The 24,399-nt window shown below is 39.8% G+C and overlaps 2 protein-coding genes across 2 annotated transcripts; one reads left to right on the forward strand and one right to left on the reverse strand.

Moving 5' to 3' along the window:
- Positions 13,894–20,570, forward strand: LOC109847907 (ACT domain-containing protein ACR9-like). The gene is made up of 7 exons (XM_020417140.1): positions 13,894–13,932; positions 15,557–15,740; positions 16,380–16,595; positions 16,680–16,785; positions 17,956–18,298; positions 19,893–20,177; positions 20,263–20,570. Exons 1-7 carry the CDS (start codon positions 13,894–13,896, stop codon positions 20,407–20,409), a joined length of 1,320 nt encoding a protein of 439 aa, XP_020272729.1. The 3' UTR covers positions 20,410–20,570.
- On the reverse strand, positions 23,512–24,352 carry LOC109848941 (ADP-ribosylation factor GTPase-activating protein AGD7-like). Its single transcript, XM_020418677.1, has one exon. It carries the CDS (start codon positions 24,266–24,268, stop codon positions 23,747–23,749), a length of 522 nt encoding a protein of 173 aa, XP_020274266.1. The 5' UTR covers positions 24,269–24,352; the 3' UTR covers positions 23,512–23,746.

Genomic DNA, 24,399 nt, shown 5'->3' on the forward strand with positions numbered 1-24,399 from the left:
GCTTCATGTTAGTTAGTTTGTCTATCGTTTTTGTGCTCTTCTGCATGGTGCAGAGAATTGACCTTGATTAGAGATAAAGCATTCAATACTTAGGAGAGAGGGGGGGGGGGGGGGGGGGGGGGGGGGGGGGGGGGGGGGGGGGGGGGGGGGGGGGGGACAGATGCATGCATCTCTCGTTTGGATGATTTAGAGGAGAATTGAGACAGAAACGAAAAGCTCACATGGGGTTAGATGGATGGAGAGCTTATTCAGATGCATTGTAGTCTGCGGTGATGAGAAAAGAGATTAACTACCGTCAATTAAAAAAAAGAAATAAGAATTCCTTTTTTTTGGGGGGAGGGTGGGGGGGGGGGGGGGGAGGCATTAAGCCATGTGGCAGGCTATCAGTTAACTCTATGATTGATACTGTTTTCGTCAAAAACTGATTTTGTTATGGAATTCATTATATCTTTGGTCGATTACAACAAATTCAAAAGAAATAGTCTTTTTATAAGACTTCTTTTACACAACAAAAGAAAAATTATAACTTTTTAGAAACAAACGCAGGATCGTTGTTTGGATCGCTGCTTGCGTGGGATCTTTGCCTGTGCCGAGGGTGCGTTAACCCGTGGACCACCGAATCACAGATTTTGATTGAATCGTGAAGGTTTTGGGGATTCTTCCTTCGTTTATCGAAGTAGGAATTTGAAGTGAAGATCTTATCAAAGTAAGACGATCACTCTTCTTAAGATCAAGTCAAAGCTCGAATCTCAAGGAATTGTCAGAAGCTTAAGTACTCTGCTCTGTCTGCTCCAAAATGCTCAGCGATCAGCCCCCTTCAAAAATGATCTTAGGGGGGTATTTATAGCCCTTGGATGAATAGTGCTTCTGAGACAGTGTTTGCTGTCTCGGCGGCCGAGACAGAGTTTACTGTCTCGGGTTCCGAGACAGTAAACACTATCTCGGAAAACCCAACTGCCCAGCGATTTCCACCGTAACTGCCTTCCCACGTTTCAAACTCCGTTATTTTGACAGTTATCCACGTGATTCTCGCCCACGACGTTCCCATGTTCTTTGACAGTTAATGGACACGCGTGTCGGCAGTTATACAAAACGGTTTCTGATCCTTCGAGAGCTGTCTCGCGTGCGAGACAGTAAACACTGTCTCGCACGACGAGACAGTAAACACTGCCTCGCGTGCCGAGACAGTCTACACTGTTCTCTGTGTTCTTTTGATCTTTGGATGATCTCTTCTTGAGTTGTATTTGGATATCTTTCAGCATTTTTCGACGCCTACAGATACCCCCTCCAAAGTATTCCAGACTAATTCTTTTATAGAGGAGTATGTGATACTTTAGATAAGATATATTTTACTTACGATCTCTTCAATACTTGGTTGAGTTGATCGTGTAGAAGGATCCGTAAATGATTTCAACTGTTGAGTTGATCGTGTAGAAGGATCCGTAAATGATTTCAACTCCTGATCTCTTCATCCCTTAGTCTATTCAGTTCCTTGGATCCGTAAATGATTTCAACTCCTGATCTCTTCATCCCTTAGTCTATTCAGTTCCTTGTAGAATAGCTAGTATTCTTTCGGTACTACGTTTATTGTTTGACCGTTGTCGAGATCTTGAATCGAAGCTGGAATTTGTATTTGTGAATTCAGCTTTTGTCATCAAATTGGTACTGGATTGTTAATCACTGTATCAGTCTTCATAAGAACATAGTTTATACTCATGTATTTTTTGGCGTTTTCGAGAAATAGTTAACCTCATATACTCGTTGGGAGGTAGCCAGGTTATTCTTAAGAATATTCTAAATGATATTCTCCAGAAACTTCCTGTTGAGGGTAAGAAAACAGTTTAGACTCGTGTACTTATTGGAGTATTCAAGTTATTCTTAAGAATATTCTGAGTGATATTCTCCAGAAACTTCCTGTTGAGATTAGGAAAATAGTTTAGACTCATATGCCTATTGGAGTATTTTGGTCTCTTTTTTGTTGGTAGAGGTGAACCCGATGATGGAGAGGAAGAATTTTATATTCTATCTCCTGGTCTCTTTTTTGTTGGTAGAGATGAATCCGATAATGGAGAGGAAGAATTTTATATTCTATCTCCTGGTCTGTTTTTTGTTGGTAGAGATGAACCCGATGATGGAGAAGAAGAATTTTATATTCTATCTCCTGGTGCAAAGGAAACTCGAAGTGGGATCTCCGCTTAGAGAATCTGGACTGATTTGAATAATCCTAACTGTCATAAGGTTTGATTATTCAATTCAAAAGTGGATCTTTCGTTTGCAAAATGAATCGAAAGGAGATTTTAGTTGTGGTCCTAACTGTAGTAAGGTTTGACCAAGTGGGAGTTTTGAGACGATCCTAACTGTTTAAAGGTTTGATCGTTCAATTTGTGGACCTCTCGTTCATGAAAGGAATCGAGATGAGATTTTGGCTCCGGTCTTAACTGTTTAAAGGTTTGACCAAATAGAGATTTGAAACGATCCTAACTGTAGAAATGTTTGATCGTTCAATTTGTGGACCTCTCGTTCATGGAAGGAATCGAGAGGGGATTTTAGCTTTGGTCCTAACTGTTTAAAGGTTTGACCAAATGGGGACTTGAGACGATCCTAACTGTTTAAAGGTTTGATCGTTCAATTTGTGGATCTCTCGTTCATGGAAGGAATCGAGAGGGGATTTTGGCTTTGGTCCTAACTGTTTAAAGGTTTGACCAAATGGGGACTTGAGACGATCCTAACTGTTTAAAGGTTTGATCGTTCAATTTGTGGACCTCTCGTTCATGGAAGGAATCGAGAGGGGGTTTTGGCTTTGGTCCTAACTGTTTAAAGGTTTGACCAAATAGGGTTTTGAGACGATCCTAACTGTTTAAAGGTTTGATCGTTCAATTTGTGGACCTCTCGTTCATGGAAGGAATCGAGAGAGGAATTTGGTTTTGGTCCTAACTGTTTAAAGGTTTGACCAAATGGGGACTTGAGACGATCCTAACTGTTTAAAGGTTTGATCGTTCAATTTGTGGATCTCTCGTTCATGGAAGGAATCGAGATGGGATTTTGGCTTTGGTCCTAACTGTTTAAAAGTTTGACCAAATAGGAACTTGAGACGATCCTAACTGTTTAAAGGTTTGATCGTTCAATTTGTGGACCTCTCGTTCATGGAAGGAATCGAGAGGGGATTTTGGCTTTCGTCCTAACTGTTTAAAGGTTTGACCAAATGGGGACTTGAGACGATCCTAACTGTTTAAAGGTTTGATCGTTCAATTTGTGGACCTCTCGTTCATGGAACGAATCGAGAGGGGATTTTGGCTTTGGTCCTAACTGTTTAAAGGTTTGACCAAAAGGGAAATTTGAGACGATCCTAACTGTTTAAAGGTTTGATCGTTCAATTTGTGGACCTCTCGTTCATGGAAATTAATCCTTCGTTAGTCAGACAAAAGATCAGGCAAGATGAAGGGGATCAGATATATACCTATGAATGAATCACTCCCAAAGAATGGTCTCTCGGTTCCTCTGGTAGTCTGTTCAGCCAGCATGTCAGCTAACAAGCCAGCATCGGGTTTCGAGAAGCTTGGTACAGGGGCACACCCCCTCTCCTCGAAACCTACATCATGATAGGCTCCATCCTCAACTGGCCTTTCCATCGTGACATCTGCAGGGTAACCTGAATGTTGGAAGATGAAGAAAGCTCAAAAATACTTGCAGCAAAAACAGAAGATCTTCCTTCCCCATGATTGAGGAGGGTATCATTGGCTTGTTTCACCGTTATGACGCCGGAGTCAATTAAGGCTTGGATTTTGTTTTTGAGTCCGAAGCAAATCTTGGTAGGATGAAGAACCCTTCTGTGGTACGTACAGTAGTTTGGATCCGTAATTCTCTTAGCTCCCTCCTGATCTTTAATAGGTGGTAGCTTGATTTTATCATTGGCGAGGAGGTATTTTAATATGGCTGGAGCTTCATCCTTTTCGAAAGAATACTCCTTTTGAAACTTCGGATCGAGAGTCGCGTTCCCAGCGATTGCAGATGTCATCGTTCGGCTTCTCTCAGCTTTCTTTCTTTTAAGAAAGTATTCAGCTTGTTCACCGCGCATTTTCAAATCTTTCCAAGTTTCGGATGATACGACCCCCAGGGCTTCCAAGACATCGATGGAGAGATTATTATGACATGTTTACAGGATAAACTTCTCTGTAATAGGATCTCTGTAATTCATTGCTTTGTTATGGAAGCGTTTGACAAAATTGTCGACTGACTCTCCATCTTTTTGCTTCTCATCTAAAAGGGTTCCGATTGACACTTCGGTGTCATCATCGAAGAAATTGCTGAGGAGGCAGTGCTTCCTAAGTCCACTCCATAAGGACGCTGACCGTCGTGGGGTTTATGTGCGGTCTTCTTCCTTTTCGGGGCACCAATCCTCCTAGGACCAACAGGTCGGTCATGCACAGGCTTGTCACACGTTTCAACGTGTGTGGGAGCTCTCGATCGTCGGGCCATGAGCTCGTATAACGAGGAGCTGGCGGCTCATGATCGTCAACTGTCCTACCTAAAAGACGTCGGTACCAATCGAAGGCGGGCCCACAAAGGGTGCCAACGAATGACCGGACCATTAAAGCCTCATTTCCATAGATCATGCCCAAATGAGACTTGAAATAAATCAAGTGCTGAGTAGGCAAGCTCTTCCCATCAAATGGTGTGAAGTTAATCAGATTGAACTTTGCCGGGTACGGTATTGAATCCCATTCTCTTGGATAGGGACACGGAATACCCGTCTTCTTTACGTCCTGAGCGGACATCAAAGCATTGACTTTGTTTTCAAGGTCTTGCATTTTCTTGTCCTCATCTTCATCTCTCTTTGAGTGATGTTGAGCAGAAATAATTGGGCCACCCCCAGTGTTATTAAGAGGTAAAATTGAATCACGCCCAATATTATTGTTGGGAGGATCCATTAAACCACCCCCAGTGTTATTGTTATTGGAAGGTGTATCAGCCATAATAACTTCATCCACTTCTGGATCACTGTTATCTACAATATTCTGAGCGTGGCGGCTGGATCCGTCTCGCTGACTGGACTCAGGAGATTGAGGCCGTTGAGCTAGTAATTCTCTTATTTGTTGGATAGCTAACTCCATCTCTGTCTTTATCTCAGCTCTGATTTCTTCACGTTGCTTGGCTAGAGCTTCTTGAAGCATTTGAGCAAACTGATCAGAAGTGATTGTGAACACTTCTTTGGTTTGCCCCGTGCTAGACATTGTATCATCAGAAGCGATCGCAGAACAAGTGTCCAAGAGTTCATCCTCCGAGGACATTCCTTCTTGCATTCTCTTGTAATCTCTACGTCTGATAGCTCCTAACTGGAGTCGAGACATCCGTTGGGCAATTCTTGAATTGACTTTTCCTCCCGGGGAAAAGTCGGGGTTTGATTCATTTGAACGCCGTTTAGATTTTCCTTTATCAGCCATGTTGATGGTGACTTCAGGGAATTCATCCTCTTGAATAGCAAACTTCTTGCTGAAACGTCTCGGCCTGGGCTTTGACATTTCGGTGAAAAGCCTCTGGAACACTGAGACTCTTTGCGGGATGACCTCTCGTTTGGCGTAGTTATATTCCGACAATGCTGCTTTAATGAGTCGCGCACAGGAACAATAAGAGTTTATTTCTCGAATAATTCTCTTTCGAAATTTATTCAAACCCACAGCTTGATAGTACGATTCATCGGTATGATTGTCGGAAAATCCTATCGTCTGTTGGTATAACCTCCCAGGCATAACGATGTCTTTTGGCGAACACGTCTTCTTCTGGGGGTGTAAAGCCTAGTTGGCATTCTCAGAACAAATTATTGTTGCCTTTGAGCGATCCAAGGTTATGTCAGGAGTCACACGTTTAGAACCACCCCCTTGCGGGTGCGGAGTCTTAACGGGCTCCGAATGCTGATTTTGCACAACTCCAGACTTTGGAATCCAAACTTTGTAGAATTTTGGTGGTTCTTTGGCCACCATTTTCTTATTTCTTTCTTGTCTTTGTTGTAAGAGAGCACGGGCATGAGCAGCTTTTGCACGACGCTTTTGTATACGTTCTTTGAGGGTCGAGCAAGCCCTTTTGACAAAAGTCCATTCATTCGTCATTAGTTTAGCAGAGATATGAGTGATTGGTCGTTGAGACAACTGATCCACTCGATGTCTCCTCGACTCTAAGTCCGCGTGATAATGAACTCCGTCGGTTTGTTCCAAGGCCCTAGCCATTTGGCGAGCGCGGCGCTGACGTTGTCTCTGATGAGCCCTCTTCGTTAGTGCCGGCGAGCTTTGATTCAATGACTCTATAATTAGAGAAGAGACATTATGAGCAGAGAGGTTGCGAGTAGAATCCTCAGCAACAATCAAGCGAGAGTCTTCATCTGTAGTGTTCGACAGAGTCGAAAACTTGAAAACCTTCTTAGAAGATGAAATTTTCCTGCATTTTTGAGGCGAGGAAGATTTTGAGGATGAGGATGACAGATATTCCTCAAACTTTGCTTGGTCGAATTCATATTCAACCGTGGACTCAACCAGTATCTTGATCGGCTACGACACGACGGTCTCGGCAGCGAGACCGTTGGCTCACACTGTGGTCGCCAGTTTGTTTTCGTCAAAAGCTGATTTTGTTATGGAATTCATTATATCTTTGGTCGATTACAACAAATTCAAAAGAAATAGTCTTTTTATAAGACTTCTTTTACACAACAAAAGGAAAATTATAACTTTTTAGAAACAAACGCAGGATCGTTGTTTGGATCGCTGCTTGCGTGGGATCTTTGCTTGTGCCGGGGGTGCGTTAACCCGTGGACCACCGCAGATTCTGATTGAATCGTGAAGGTTTTGGGGATTCTTCCTTCGTTTATCAAAGTAGGAATTTGAAGTGAAGATCTTATCAAAGTAAGACGATCACTCTTTTTAAGATCAAGTCAAAGCTCGAATCTCAAAGAATGGCCAGAAGCTCAAGTACTCTGCTCTGTCTGCTCCAAAATGCTCAGCCTTCTGCTCTCTGATCCGCCCCTTTCAAAAATGATCTCAGGGGGGTATTTATAACCCCTGAACAAACAGTGTTTCCGAGACAGCATTTGCTGTCTCGGCTGCCGATCTCGGCGGCCGAGACAGAGTTTACTGTCTCGGGTTCCGAGACAGTAAACACTGTCTCGGAAAACCCAACTGCCCAGCGGTTTCCACCGTAACTACCTTCCCACGTTTCAAACTCTGTTATTTTGACAGTTATCCACGTGATTCTCGCCCACGACGTTCCCCATATTCTTTGATAGTTAATAGACACGTGTACAGTAGTTATCAAGCTGGTTTTTTGACCATTTCAACACTGTCTCGCTGGCGGGATAATAAACATTGTCTCGCTGCGAGACAATAAACATTGTCTCGCTGGCGAGACAGTAAACATTGTCTCGCTGCGAGACAGTAAATACTATCTCGCTTGTGAGACAGTAAACACTGTCTCGCTGGCGAGACAGTTCATATCTGTCTTGATTTTCCAAAATAGTATGAGATCAATTCTTGTGATTTTTTGAGTGATCCTCTCTATGTTTGGGATATCTATTAGCATTTTTTAACGCCTACAAATAACCCCTCCAAAGTATTCCAGACTCATTCTTTTATAGAGGAGTCTGGAATACTTTGGATAAGATAGATTTACTTACGATCCCTTCAATGCTTGGTTGAGTAGATCGTGTAGAAGAATCTGTAAAATGGCTCCAGCTCTTGATCTCTTCATCCATTAGTCTATTCAGTTCTTTGTAGAATAGCTAATGCTTCTCCGGCACTGCGTTTATCGCTTGACCGTTGTTGAGATCTTGAATTGAGGCTGGTATTTCCAGATTGATGCTTGTATGTCCCTTGTGAGTTCGTCAGGTTATCCTTAAGAATATTTAGATTAATATTCTCCAGAAACTGCCTCTCGAGTGTAGGAAAACAGTTTAGACTCGTGTACCTATTGGAGTATTCTGGTCTCTTTTTTGTTGGTAGAGGTGAACCCGATGATGGAGAGGAAGAATTTTATATTCTATCTCCTGGTCTCTTTTTTGTTGGTAGAGATAAACCCAAAAATCAGAGATGAAGAATTTTATATTCTATCTCCTGGTCTCTTGTTTGTTGGTAAAGATAAACCCAAAATCGGAGAGGAAGAATTTTATTTTATATTCTATCTCCTAGGTGCAAAGGAAACTCAAAGTGAGATCTCCACTTAAAGAATCTGGACGGGTTTGAATAATCCTAACTGTCATAAGGTTTGATTATTCAACTGAAAGTGGACCTCTCGTTCATGGAATGAATCGAGAAGAGATTTTGGTTGTGGTCCTAACTGTAGTAAAGTTTGACCAAGTGGGAGTTTGGTACGATCCTAACTGTTTAAAGGTTTGATCGCTTAATTTGTGGACCTCTCGTTCATGGAAGGAATCGAGAGAGGATTTTGGCTTTGGTCCTAACTGTAGTAAGGTTTGACCAAGTGGGAGTTTTGAGACGATCCTAACTATTTAAAGGTTTGATCATTCAATTTGTGGACCTCTCGTTCATGGAAGGAATCGAGAGGGGATTTTGGTTTTGGTCCTAACTAAAGGTTTGACCAGATGAGAATTTGAGACGATCCTAACTGTTTAAAGGTTTGACCGTTCAATTTGTGGACCTCTCGTTCATGGAAGGAATCGAGAGAGGATTTTGGCTTTGGTCTTAACTGTTTAAAGGTTTAACCAAATAGGGGTTTGAGATGATCCTAACTGTTTAAATGTTTGATCGTTCAATTTGAGTGGACCTCTCGTTCATGGAAGGAATCGAGAGGGGATTTTGGCTTTGGTCCTAACTGTTTAAAGGTTTGACCAAATAGGGGTTTGAGACGATCCTAACTATTTAAAGGTTTGACCGTTCAATTTGAGTGGACCTCTCGTTCCTGGAAGGAATCGAGAGGGGATTTTGGCTTTGGTCCTAACTGTTTAAAGGTTTGACCAAATAGGGTTTTGAGACGATCCTAACTGTTTAAAGGTTTGATCGTCCAATTTGTATCGAGAGGGGATTTTAGCTTTGGTCCTAACTGTTTAAAGGTTTGACCAAGTGAGAATTTTGTGAGGGAAGATTGATCCAACGAAGTGATCTCATCTCATCTCAGCAAAAGAGTATTCGGAAATCACCGTGGGGATGTAGTGTTTATCACTTTGTTTGTAATGATCGGGTTATCCCTAAGAAAATTACATATAGCATTCTTTCGGGAACTTCTGTTACATAAACCATCCACCCCCAGCTTTCTTCACGAAACTGGGTCTAACATCATACCGAGTTACATGACCAGGTTATCCTTAAGAATATTACATGTAAAAATTCTCCAGGAACTTCCCGTCAAGAGTGGGAAACAGTTTATACTTATATACCTATTGGAGTATCGAGGAGCAGTTTATACTCGTATACTCTTTGGAGTGAGGGGAAACAGTTTATCCTATTGGAGTATCGAGGAGCAGTTTATACTCGTATACTCTTTGGAGTGAGGGGAAACAGTTTATACTCATGCACCCAATGGAGTTACATGAGGAAGCAATTTATACTCGTATACTCTTCGGAGTTAGGGAAAAACAGTTTATACTCTTGTATCCCATGGAGTATAGTCGTCTTTACTTGGCTTGTTTTGCCGTTATGACTCCGGAGTCAATTAAGGCTTGGATTTTATTTTTGAGTCCGAAGCAAATTTCGGTGGGATGAAGAACCCTTCTGTGGTACGCACAGTAGTTTAGATCCGCAATCCTCTTAGCTCCCTCCTGATCTTTAATAGGTGGTAGCTCGATTTTGTCATTGGCGAGGAGGTATTTTAATATGGTTGGAGCTTCATCATTTTTGAAAGAATACTCCTTTTGAAACTTTGGATCGAGAGCCGCATTCCCAGCGATTGCAAATGTTGTCAGTCGGCTTCTCTCAGCTTTCTTTCTTTTAAGAAAGTGTTTAGCTTGTTCACCGCGTATTTTTAAATCTTTCCAAGTTTTGGATGGTACGACCCCCAGGGCTTCCAGGACATCGATGGAGAGATTATTGTGGCACGTTTGCAGGATAAACTCCTCTGTAACAGGATCTCTACAATTCATTGTCTTGTCACGGAAGCGCTTGATAAAATTATCGACTAACTCTCCGTCTTTTTGCTTCTCATCTAAAAGGGTTCCGATTGACACTTCGGTGTCATCATCAAAGAAATTGCTGAGGAACAAACTTTCCATATCATCCCAGCGATTGATGTTCCCTGGCTTGAGACGTCGATACCAATCGAAGGCGGGCCCACGAAGGGTACCAACGAATGACCGGACCATTAAAGCCTCATTTTCAGAGATCGTGCCCAAATGAGACTTGAAATAAATCAAGTGCTGAGTAGGCGAGCTCTTCCCATCAAATGGTGTGAAGTTAATCAGATTGAACTTTGCCGGGTACGGTATTGAACTTCTTGAGCCGTCATCAAAGCGTTGACTTTGTTTTCAAGCTCTTTCATTTTCCCGTCATCGTCTATGTCTTCATTCGAATGACGTTGAGGAGAATGAGTTAGACCACCCCCTGTAAGAGGTGCCATTGAACCACCCCCAATATCGTTATTGGGAGGGTGCGTTAGACCACCCCCAGCGTTATTGCTATTAGGAGGTGTATCAGCCATAATGACTTCATCCACTTCTGGATCACTGTCATCTATAACATTCTGAATGTGGAGGCTGGATTCAGGAGGTTGAGACCATTGAGCTAGCAATTCTCTCATTTGTTGGATAGCCAACTCCATCTCTGTCTTCATCTCAGCTCTAATTTCTTCACGTTGTTTGGCTAGAGCTTCTTGAAGTATTTGAACGAACTGATCAGAGGTGATTGTGAGTACTTCTCTGGTTTGCCCTGTGCTAGATACTGTATCATCCGAAGCGATCGCAGAACAAGTGTCCGAGAGCTCGTCCTCTGATGACTTTCCTTCATGCATTCTCTTATAGTCCCTATGTCTGATGGCTCTTAACTGGAGTCGGGACATCCGTTGGGCAATTCTTGAGTTAACTTTTCCTCCCGGTGAAAAGTCGGGATTTGATTCACTTGAATGCCACTTAGATTTTCCTTTATCAGTCATATTGATGGTGACTTCAGGGAATTCATCCTCTTGAACAACAAGCTTCTTGCAGAAATGTCTCGGCTTGGGCTTTGACATTTTGGTGAAAAGTCTCTGGAACATTGGGACTCTTTGCGGGATGGATTCTCGTTTGGAATAGTCATATTTCGACAATACTGCTTTAATGAGTCGTGCACAGGAACAATGAGAGTTTATTTCTTGAATAATTCTCTTTCGAAATTTATTCAAACCTACAGCTTGATAGTACGATTCATCGGTATGATTGCCGGAAAATCCTATCATCTGTTGGTATAACCTCCCATGTATGACGATGTCTTTTGGTGAATGCGTCTTCTTCTGGGGGTGTAAAATCTTGTTGGCATTCTCAGGACAATTTATTACTGTCTTTGAGCGATCCAAGGTTATGTCGGGAGTCACACATTTAGAATCACCCCCTGGCAGGTATGGAGTCTTAACGGGCTCCGAATGCTGATTTTGCATAATTCCAGACTTTGGAATCCAAACTTTGCAGAGTTTTGGTGGTTCTTTGGCCACCATCTCCTTGTTTCTTTCTCGTCTTTGTTGTAAGAGAGCACGGACATGAGCAGCGTTTGCACGACGCTTTTGTATACGTTCTTTGAGGGTCGAGCGCGCCCTTTTGACGAAAGTCCATTCATCCGTCGTTAATTTAGCAGAGATATGAGTGATTGGTCGTTGAGACAACTGAACCACTCGATGCCTCCTTGACTCTAAGTCCGCGTGATAACGAACTCCGTCAGTTTATTCCAAGGCCTTAGCCATTTGGCGAGCGCGGCGCTGACGTTGTCTCTGATGAGCCCTCTTCGTTAGTGCCGACGAGCTTTGATTCAATGACTCTTTAATTGGAGAAGATTCATTATGAGCAGAGAGGTTGCGAGCAACAATCAAGCGAGAGTCTTCATCTATAGTGTTCGACGGAGTCAAAAACTTGAAAACCTTCTTAGAAGATGAAATCTTCCTGCATTTGTGAGGCGAGGAAGACTTTAAGGATGAGAATGACAGATATTCCTCAAACTTTGCTTGGTTGAATTCATATTCAACCATGGACTCAACCAGTATCTTGATCGGCTGCGACACGACGGTCTCGGCAGCGAGACCGTTGGCTCTTACTGTGGTCGCCAGCTTGTTTTCGTCAAAAGTTGGTCTCGTTGTGGAATTCATTATATCTTCGATCGATTACAATAAATTCAAAGTTGTGGAATTCATTATATCTTCGATCGATTACAATAAATTCAAAAGAGATAGTCTTTTTATAAGACTTATTTTACACAACAAAATGAAAATTATAACTTTTTAGAAACAAACACATGATCGTTATTTGGATCGCTGCTTGCGTGAGATCTTTGCCTGTGCCGGGAGTGCTTTGACTCGTGGACCACCGAATCACAGATTCTGATTGAATTGTGAGGGGTTTAGTGATTCTTCCTTCGTTTATTGAAGTAGGAATTTGAAGTGAAGATCTTATCAAAGTAAGACGATCACTCTTCTTAAGATCAAGTCAAAGCTCGAATCTCAAGGAATGGCCAGAAGCTCAAGTACTCTGCTCTGTCTGCTCCAAAATGCTCAACCTTCTGCTCTCTGATCCGCCCCTTTCAAAAATGATCTCAGGGGGGTATTTATAACCCCTGAACAAACAGTGTTTCCGAGACAGCATTTGCTGTCTCGGCTGCCGAGACAGTGTTTGCTGTCTCGGCGGTCGAGACAGTGTTTACTGTCTCGGGTTCCGAGACTAAACACTATCTCGCTGGCGAGACAGTAAAACACTGTCTCGCTGCGAGACAGTAAAGACTGTCTCGCTGGCGAGACAGTAAAGACTGTCTCGCTGGCGAGACAGTTCATATCTGTCTTGATTTTCCAAAACAGTATGAGATCAATTCTTGTGATTTTTTGAGTGATCCTCTCTATGTTTGGGATATCTATTAGCATTTTTTAACACCTACATGAACCAAATAAGCAAATCATAATGTAGGCTGCATACACAAAATAAAGACCAATCATCATTGCCTAATGCCGAAAACCCACATGACCTGTGAATATTGATGCAGCAAGGTAAAATCCAGTTTTTTGCTCAAATGATAACCCCAAGTTAAGAAAGATAGCCATACCAATGCACCATCGAGTACAAATTGCTATCTTTATAACGTATTTCTGGTCACAACTTGTGTCCAACCTGAATCACATGCACACAAACACAGTAATAAGTGAGGCATCCTCAGAGAAAGACACAGATGAAAGTCAGGGAAAGACACAGATGAAATACAAGCATGGACACAACAATACATCTCTGAAGCATCCTCAGAGACATGTATATGTGTACAACAGCTCTGAAGCATGGACACAGCAATACATCTCAATGACAAGCAATAGAACTTAATCACATAGCATGAATACAGCAAACCAGATTCAGAATACTACACCTAAGATGTTCATAACATGTCCCTGAGGTTATGTTTACAAAAGTACATAGTCACTGATTGGTGACTAATTAAAAGCATTGTTATCTTGTAGCACTCTATAATCAGTGCTGATATATTTAGAAACATGACCAGTTGTTCTTCTACTTTAACACCACGTGAATCCTGCAGTAGGCCCGTAACACTCATTATTCTAACCAGATTTTCGAATGCATGCGGCCTCATTCTAAGATAATCTCTACAACTTTGACTATAGCCGAAAAATACACGGTTGATGTGGTCATTTCTAGACTCTATCTTTTTCTGTTTTCCCTCCCTATGATGATAGGTGATAGTTTTTTTTCTAGCACGAATTCTCATTAAACAAGTCAACACAGTAACGATGGCAGACATAGTGGCATTACTTGACATCCTCATTAGTGTATCGTCATCCATCTCATCCATCTACAACAGTTAAATAAACATTTTTAAACACATGCAAAACCTTAAACGCAAAGTCATCTCTATAGCTAACCATTTATAAATAAAATTAGAGAGAAAATATTGTTAAATATACGATTTTAACAGAAATTATCTCAGCGTATAGCAGTAAACATACATCAGCATAATACTAACGTCTTCAACTAGCTGATAAAAAATTTGGTATTGTTTGAATATAACCAAACCTCAAACACAATCAAGTATCACAAAGTTTTAAAAGATTATACCTTTGCTATGTTTTCGAGCAGATCCGAAGGGCCTTTAGGTGATTTCTTAAGTAGGAAAAGCTATACGAGAAATCAACACGTAAGATCTGCAGAATAAGGTGAGGGGGTGAACCGAGGTCAATGATCTTTAAGAGCAAATCGCATCGCAAGAACTACGTCGACAAGCTACATGAAAACCCCCAAAATCACACTGCAGAAGCCGTTGTAAACCTCCAAACCCTAAAGAAATTTCATCTCCAACTCAGTAGCTAGGGTTCAGCAAAGAGGAAATCAACAGGGGGATCAACATTACACAAAAATATGCCCACGTTTGAGCAAAAATTCGTTGATTATTTTTGTAAACGGCGGGAAGAGGAAGAGGGAAATGGCGAAGCGGGGGGTAACGAGAAGCGGTGAGCCCTTTCATTTCCAAAGACCCATTTCCGAGCTTTTAGACAGGAGAGGCTGAGAAGCTGAGCTGGCCTTTCATTTCCAAAAAATTGCCCATTTCCGAGCTTTTAGACAGGATTTCGCCGTTCCAAAAAAAAGCACTATTTGACAAGGTTTTAGGAAACCATTTCTCAAAAAAAAAAAATGAAACAAACGCAGGTTTTGGATTTCTAAAAACACAAAAATGTTACTTTTTGTTCCAAAAACCGGGTTTTCCAAAAAAACACCCTCAAACAAACACGCCCTTTGAATTTTTCCGCTCACATATGAATTCAAGGGAAAACCATAGAAAGTTAAAATAAGAAAAATAAAGCTGATCTGGCACAGCTTCAACGTTCAGGTCACTGCTAGACATCCAAAAGACAGCCGAGAATTCTGTCGGAATACAAAATTTCACCTAAATATTGTATTTATTTACGATCATAAGTCTTATCTCGCGCCGAGCTTTAATAAATTAAAAAAAGGTAAGCACTCACATCAAAACTTTTTATAAGCAGATAAAAATATAAGATTCTCAAACAATTATAGAATCCAAAATAGCCCCTTCAGCGGGGAAGAATCCAATTAAAGATTCCCCTGCATCTTTCAATCACGATCTCAGCGTGCGAACCGAATCGAACGGCCCACGACTTCACCGTCCGAAATCCACGCCGACAGCAACACGATCACTTCGAACCCAGCCGAAGGTATCCGCACGTGTCGAACTACCGCATCTCGGGCCGTACGCACTCCTCAACCGACCCAAATAAATACCGCCCAACGGGTCGCTGCTGAGCGTGGCGGGCCCCTAACCCCCGAAGGCGGCGGCATGCCACCTAGGAAATACTCCACAGCGGGAGCTCCGAGTCCGGCAAGGGAGCACAGCGGCGGGGTGCAGAATGGCGCGGAATCTCGGGGACGATATTCCAGTTGGATTCTCGATCGGACGCGGGGGCATGGGGTCGCGAGCGAGGACGGCGGTCGAGATCGAGAGAGGCGAGGGGAGGGCGGCGAGCCGAGCGTCCGTCACCTGTTAACTGCCCGGACAAAACTGGGCTCGGCTGCGATCTCTGCCGAATTATTCTCGAGTTCGGGCTTTATATTACGAGGGGAGGTCGGGGTTATTTCGGGAATTTGAAAGTTATTATGATTTTATGTTAGGATTTTGAATTCATATTTTCTCCTCTGAGTTTAGTTCTTGTTTATGTTAATATAGGGGTTGAGAGCTGCTGGTAAATTTTAAAATTAAAACATCGATGTCGGTCCTTCCCTTGACAATTTTGAGTTTTTCTCTGGATTTTGTGGTTTGAATCTTGATTCGGAGATTGGTTTTGCTTATTAGATGAAGTTTTTGAGGTCCATTTTATGTGGTGGATTTTAATTTTTTTTTTAAAAATCTTATATTTGTTTTGGAGTTTACTGTTATGTTAGTATTGAGAGTTCAGCAACAGTTGTTACTTTTGAGTGAGGAAATTTTAGGTGTTCTCTGGTCTAAATTTTCCTGGGTTTTGGGTTTAATCAATGTTGCTTTCTGCAGTAGAGGGGATTTCCCTGTAAATTTTGCTTTAAAAAAAACTGCCCAACCTGTCAATATATTTTCTCCTTGACATGCTTTGAAGTTTGACATGGAGCTTTGGATTTACCCCTTGTTTCAATTACTCTTTGTTATAATAATAATTGGGTTTTGGAAATTTGGTTGTTTCACCAGCTGGATTAGCCTTGTTATCCTAAATTTTATTCATTTTTATTACAGACGTATCAACCGATGGGAAATGGTGTTTTGTTGTGCTCTGGGTTATCCCCTGCTCTCCCAAAATAAATGTCCAATGGAGGAGCTTAAAAACCCGACTTTTATCTCTGTGCCCGTCGAATCCGATCCCATTCTACTACGATATTGGAACCCAGCCTGCAATATCTCAGGTTTACTTATTGAAGCTCTTCTCCGTTGATCGGAAGGGATTATTACATGGTAATTTTCCTGTTATTCTTTGTAATGGAGGTAGAGTTGGATTTCTTGGTACAATTTCTTATGAGATTGTGTGAAGTGTTGCAGATGTTACTCATGTTCTCTCTGAACTTGAGCTCTTGATTGATAGAGTGAAGGTTTCGACGACCCCTGATGGTAGAGTCATGGATCTCTTCTTCATAACAGATGGCATGTGAGTGTGGATACACCTATTTTTTGAGCATTCGTGCATTTCTTCATAGAACTAAAACTTATGTATGTGTTTTCTAGTCGACATGACTTTTTTGAGTTTAACATGAGATAGTTTGTTATTAGACTTTAACTTTGAAGTAATGAGGGAGCCAGAAACTGTCTACAGCACAGAGAGAGTAAACAGAGACTGCTATGTCTCCCTAACTCTGTTAAAACCGCGTCTATGTAGCACGGATATGGGTACAATGTGGGCATCGTAACTTCTCAAGAAAGTAGGACACAGATTGAGGAGATATGATAGCATGAGCTTAGAACGGAGTTCCGAGGCCTTATATATTAAAGGGAGAGTCGTATCCATGCATATATATATATATATATTATATATATATATATAATATATATATATATATAATAATATATATATATAATATATATATATATATATATATATATATATATATATATATATATATATATATATTATATATTATATATGTTCTTGAAAACTACAGCATGCCAAAAAAACTGTTCTTGATAATATAGAACATGCAATGATGGTAAAATTTTATCGTACCATATGTTTAAATGACTTCAGAAAGACATAGTGCTTGGCTTTTCAACTTTTTTTAAAATAGACAAGACATACTAAACTTATTCACAATTTTATACAACTTGATTACTCGACAACATCTTTTCTGCTAAAAGATGGTTAAGATAACAAATATGTGTATAAATGAAAGCAAATAGATTTGTCAAATATGTAATGTAATGAAGTAAGTGTCTCGGAGTGTGAGATTCATGTTCAAAAAGTATATAAGAGGTGTTGTAAATTAAAACATGTATTGTATACAATTGAAAATCCCCAAAATTTGGAAAAGGTTTTGTTGCTGTTGTAATCATATAATTGAAAACACATCTGACTAAATGCATAGCACATATTCAAGGAGTGGTTAAGTAGTTTCATATTCAAGGAGTGGTTAAGTAGTTTCTTTGAGTAAACAAGGGAAGAAGAGATGGCAGCACAATTTATACTAGATTTTCAGCTTATTGCTTCTTGTGGTTAGATTTCCTCATACACATAGTTACGATTCTTACATCTCTACAGTTGTTTCTCGCTAAATATTCAGTTTCTCTGTGTTTGTTATCTGATACCTTAAATATTTTGGTCCAGGGAGCTCTTGCATACTAAAAAGAGACAAGATGAGACATGCCAAAAGTTGGATGAAGTTTTGGGAGACTCATGCATCAGTTGTGAGTTTCAATTAGCCGATAGTTTTCAGCAGGGTTTCTCTTCCCTTCCTTCTGCTGTTGCTGAAGGACTATTTCATCCGGAGATACCTGACGGCGATATCGGTTCACAAGCACTTAGTCCAGATATGATGAAGCTTAAAAACATGAACTTGGTCATAGACAATTCCTTAAGCCCTTCTCAAACTTTGCTTCAGATTCACTGTGCTGATCAGAAGGGTCTTCTCTATGACATTTTGAGGACTTTGAAGGATTGCAACATTCAGGTACCACTCAGTATTAATTTACTGCATGACCCTCTATTTTGGATTGGAAGTTGAGTATCAAACTACGTCAAGCAACTTGGAAAATATACCTCTTGTCAATTAAGAAGGAAGGAAAAAAGGTTAATAAGGTAAAAAAGACGAGACGTGCCATAAATTTTACATTTCATCGTAACTCCAGTGACTCCAGAAAATGGAATTTCCCATGATTGATACGATAACAACAATAAAGCTTACATGAATCCTAACCTTCCATCAGTTCTATTAAGCATATCTTCTTACTAACTTAACCACTATCTTATATGCTTCTTACATTATACCTATTAAGTTTTCTTAGGTTACCATTAGTCATTTCTCCATATTAATTATAATCTTACAACTTCTTATAATTGACGCACTTAGTGACCTCCGTTGCATATGAACAAAGTATCTCAATCGGTTCTTTCTTATTTTATCCTCAACATCTAATTTAGTAATAATTTACTCATTTTTTTCCCTATTGCTTAATATATATCCACACCTCAATAGCATTCTTATCTTGTTCATTTGTCAGTTTCTTAGTATATTTTTTTGATGATTTTGTACAGTCATGCACACGTATATCCTTGTCAGTCTGAGTATTTAGTCTGACACTGTTCCAAACTATGTCCTTCAATGGAGGTTGTCTCCCGTAGCTGGATTTGTTTGTTAATTTATAGCGTGCAGCTTACCTAAAAGAGTATGGTTATGTGATATCATCAAAAGATGTCATGCTCAATTATTCTTCCAATTATTGAGGTTATACAACAAATAAGGACAAACATTTAACTTGACCTACACATCAAGTGGCAGCTAAAAGAGAGCTTTAACTAATATGGTTTGTTTCTTTCGGACTTTTCTTATTAGATAACTGGGCAGTTTGTTTCTTCCTGACCTTTCTTATGATGGTTAACTGTTTTGATTATTATTAATGTTATTATTATTTTGTTTGCTTAGATACATGCAGGGGCAGTGAACAGACCACGATGAATGCTAAAGACCCTTAATTTGAATTTTGCCCACTGTTTCATTGCACAGGTCTTTCCACTTCCCACGTAAATAACGCAGCCTTGCCAACGGGTTGTTTGGAATTTGTCGCACTTGCATTTGCATGCGGTTGAAACATTTGAGTCATTACAACAGTTGTTTCGCCGCAGTTGATATATGTGATTGCCAATAAGTAACATCCAATAGAAACATACAACTTACGCAAATTTGGGTGTAAGTAGCGGTTGCGACCTTTTCTGAGTTGCAACTGAGGTTTAAATTATAACTCCAACTGTGACCATACCAACAACTAGAACTAAAGTTGCAAGTTGTAAAATTTTAAAACTGAACCAAACAACTACAACTGCAATCTTAGACTCTTAGTAATTGAAGTTGCGTGCGAGTGATATTTGCATTGCAATCACAGTCACGTCAGAAAAAAAAAACAGACTCTAAGTTGAACCAAGGATCCTTTAGTGGTCTTTTTAACAGTGAACAATTGTTCAACACGGATGCGTATTTCTTTTTTCTTTTTCCTTACTTCAAGTGTTATAGAACATTCTAACTTGGCTTTTTCTTCAATGCAATTTAGATAGCGTATGGACGATTCCTCTCATACGAGAAAGGGTACCGCGAAATAGACCTTTTCATCCAACAAGCCGATGGTAAAAAGATAATTGATCCTGAAAAGCAAAACACAATTTGCTCTCGGTTAAGATTGGAGATGCTCCATCCTTTAAGAGTGATAATCGTCAGCCGTGGCCCAGACACCGAGCTCTTGGTTGCTAACCCCGTCGAATTATCAGGAAAAGGAAAACCTCGAGTATTTTACGATGTCACACTTGCTCTCAAAACACTTGGCATCTGCATCTTCTCGGTAACAAGTCTTACCCCCATCGAATTCTTCTGTTATTTACAGATTTCATGAAGATTTGATGTTGATGCTGAACTTTGTCTCTTAGGCTGAAATTGGGAGACATACTACATCAGAGAGGCAATGGGAGGTGTACAGATTTCTCTTGGAGGAAACGAGAGAATATCCGTTAGCAAATAGGCAAGCTAGAGATCAGATTGTGGATCGAGTGAGGAGGACGTTAATGGGGTGGTGAGAGCTTTAAGATTGGAGATAAAATCAATGAGCTTGCCACTGTGTGATATTTAGTTAGTTTACTTTTTCAAGTGTAATATATCGTGGGACTTTCATCTGTACAGTGTAATCACCATCCTATGGCAATAAGATGTTCCCATGTCTCAGTATTCCTTAGTCTCCGCTATTTGGGATCGTCTTGATCTGTCGACGGTGTTCCCCTCAATATTCCTTAGTATCGTTATTTTGAACTTACTTACTACCATGTAGTTTTATCCGTTGCAGATGGACCTCTAGAGTTAATTTTTTTACTGTTTCACCCTCAAGATACTCATTTTTCGGTACGATTACTTTCGGAGTTTTTACCGGATGTGGGTCTCTGATGTAAAATGAATACGGTTTGATATGTGCATTGTGTTGCATCATGTGGCACATTGCCCTTTCATCTTTTGTTACAGGAGGAGGCAGGGGTGATTGCGGGTAAGATAAGTTCTGCATTATAAACCCTCCGTTCAAAAATCGAAATTTTTGTATATCGAATTGAATGACCGTGGTGATAAATTTGGCTCAAACAAGGACTTTCCAAGGACCCCACAATACCCAATAAAGGATGCAGCCAAAAAAATTTGGTAACGGGGGAATCAGAATCTTTTACGAAGATTTGTACTGTAATTGACTACCCCTAAACATATGGGAGACGAGTAATTGATTGCCCCTAAACATTTGTAGCAAGACCCCTCGACCATCGAGCAAAGTCATCACTCTATTATGGGAGTCTGGTTTTCGCTACAACATACTGAAATATCAAGGATCTCTGTGTAACTAACCTCCTATTTTACATGAGGTATATATATTGCACAAATCCTATAGAGATAGACTAACGATGAAGTCTTTAGTGTTACTTATGTCAATAATCATGCTGAAGGAGATGAACCTCACTGCTTCTTTTTCTTGTTAACGTACGTAGCTAACTAAGATGACATAGTATTTTCAATGTACTCTACTAATTAATTCAATAGATAGTGACAATCAAATGCTTTTATACCTTCCAACAATATTTGAAAGATGAGTTGGTGGGAAATTAGGATTCACTGACAAGTCTGCATCAGATAGCCTGTAGACAATGAGCTTCGGCTCTATGCGGATGCGAAAGGTGATGGCGCTAATAAAATCCGCACATTTCAAATGGCTGAAATTTGAGGTGGACCCTTTTTCTGAGTCACGCACTATTTTGACAATAATTGAGCGAGCAGTGGGTCCTTTGTACTTGTTTCTGTGGGGTCCGTCTGACGTGGGTTCTGATTTTATTTTCTTGGTCAGATACAGTTGCTTGCTTTAGTAATTTAATTTTTCAGAGGGCATGAAATTTTTTATTGTTTTTTTTGTAGTTTACAGTGTGCTGTGATCTTGCGGTCCCACCGCTTCCGGAGACAATGCTTTGTGCTGGTCAGTGCTACAGACTTTGTACGCAATCACAAGCAAGTACTTTACGATCATTTGTTTTGTTTAGGGGCTGTTTGGTTGATTTCCTAGAATCAAAGAAAAAGAAATAGAAAAAGTATATTACTAAAATTTATTTTCCACTTATTTTTTCAAAAAAAATTTATAAAATGAGTTTTTTTTAAAAAAATTGTTTCACATCCTCCAATAAGATGATGACAATCATCTCATCTCATCTCTTTTCTTGCTTTTAGGAGGTGAACCAAACAAAAAGAAAAAAAACCTATTATAGAAAATATGTTTTCTTTAATAGATTTTCTTTTTTAAAACCAACCAAACAGCCCCTTAGTGGCAGTCAGCTGGATTTTGGCTGTAGGGGTGCAAAGGGATAAGAAGATGAGTGTCAGATATTATACTCATTATATTTGTATCATCTGCCAAATTTTTGAGTCCATTAGGATAGATAGGGTTTTGTTCTAAGTAAAATTCATAATCCATTTATGCCAAAACTGATTATGGATGCATATGAGATCCATGGGATAAGGATATATATATATATAATATATATATATATTATATATATTATATATATATATATATATGTATATATATATATATATATATATACATATATATATGGATATAAGACAAAACGTGTAAGATGATAATATATATGTTGTGTGATGGATTTATTTCAGATCTTGTTTGTTTGGCAAGGATACGCAGACAAGGAAAGAAATAAGTTTTTAGTAGGATAATTTTTTCTATGAGAAAAAAGGTTTTTGCTTATTGATGCCCCAAATCTCATTTATTTGAAAAGCTGTCAAGAAACATGAAATTTAGCATTATAGGTCGGACGAAATTTAAGAATTTTAGCAACTTAGGTTTGTCATTGAATGGTCTTAAAAAATGAGTGGAGTGGAAGAGGATGAGCTGAAGACAGAGATAAAACAAGTTTGATCAGTCCTCCCTAAGAAGATCATTTTCAAAAGAGAGTTAATTTAGTCCCACATCAAGAAGAAAACCAAGGTCTTGAGAAGAACTTTTGGTTCAGAATAGGATAAAAAGGCGCCAGCCAAGCATTTCGCTTTCTTACAAACTAGTGTGTACCCCGTGTAAAGCACATATCCCTATTTTTTTTAACATTGCATGTCCAACTTGCCTCACTCTAAGGTTTAATACATTTGATTTGATTATTGTATGTTTAAAATTAGAAATCATACTCACCGTTCTATACTTAAAGGAGGGGTGCAAAGATTTACTGCTCATAGTACAATAAAATACAGTAGTTTAAACAGTAAATTTACACCCCTATATTTAAAGGAGGATAGAAAGGTTGATGTTTATGTAGTATTTACTGTAGCATAAACAGTAAATCTTCGGATTCTCCTTTAGGTATAGAGGAGTAGATATCAATAAAATACTACCCATGAATATACAACAACAATAACATAGAAAAAGAATAAATAGAAAAATCTTACAAAAGTGGACTAAAAATCTTGAAATCTAAAAACCTTGAAATATAACCCGTAAAATTAGAGTTAACATGTGTGGACGACTTACATTTTCAAGATAATACTTCAAAATAGCAGTTCACATGATGATCACAAACAGAAAAATCTCGTGACAATGCCAAGATGCAACCGGAAACATTGAAAAGGTTACAGTCCAAACTCAATCAACCTAACAAAAGGAAATGTTCCCATGCAAATGAAACTAATAGAACAATTATAAAATTTAAGTACAGTTTCTTACAAAGAATAATAATAACGATTAATTACAGTTCTTTTTCTTGGCTGTTACCGCGGACGTAGGACAATTAGTCCCATGTCATAAATCAATAATAAAAATACACACAAAGAGCAAAGAAATGAGGGTGGCTACCTGCATTTTACCCAAAAATTACAGAAGGGACATTTTTAGACGAAGCCGCCCTCTGCCCACAAAGAGCCAGACTTATGACCGATATCCTTGCTTGCTGAGCTTTCGTTGTAGTAACCGTTATCACTCTCATTCTTGACATCATCCCAACCGGCCCAATTATCACCACCATGATTCCCGTTTTTATTATTAGGCTCTTCCTTCTGATTCTTGTCGTCCCAATCGTCCCACGAGCTGACGGAGCTGTAATTTCTGTTCGAATGGTTTTTGAAAGAATTATTATCAAAGCCCTTGCTCCCCTGTCCAAAATTTTGGTAGTGGCCATTCTGTGTGTTGTAGTTATTTTGCCAATTATCCCCTTTCCAGTTGCTGATACCTCCCTCTTTGGTGTATTCCTCGACCTTTTGTGATGCTATCGCCATAACGCCTTTCATGATTCCCCATGTCTTTTGCCCGATCTCGTTCACCTTTTGGTCATAGCCGCCCTCTCTCACCTGTATATTTTGGACAAGTGCAATTTCAAATATGTCCACATTGAATGAACGAGAAAAATAAAACATCCTATGTTTTCATACTTTCAATATATTCCCAGTAATTTTATGAACCACCAACATCATGAACGGATTACAGACTGGCTGGCAGAAACAAGAGTTTAAACACATGACCTTTCATGACAGAGGAAGATAAGCTC

The sequence above is a fragment of the Asparagus officinalis genome, chromosome 7, assembly GCF_001876935.1.
Source record: "Asparagus officinalis chromosome 7, Aspof.V1, whole genome shotgun sequence".
In the NCBI taxonomy this organism is placed as follows: Eukaryota; Viridiplantae; Streptophyta; class Magnoliopsida; order Asparagales; family Asparagaceae; genus Asparagus; species Asparagus officinalis.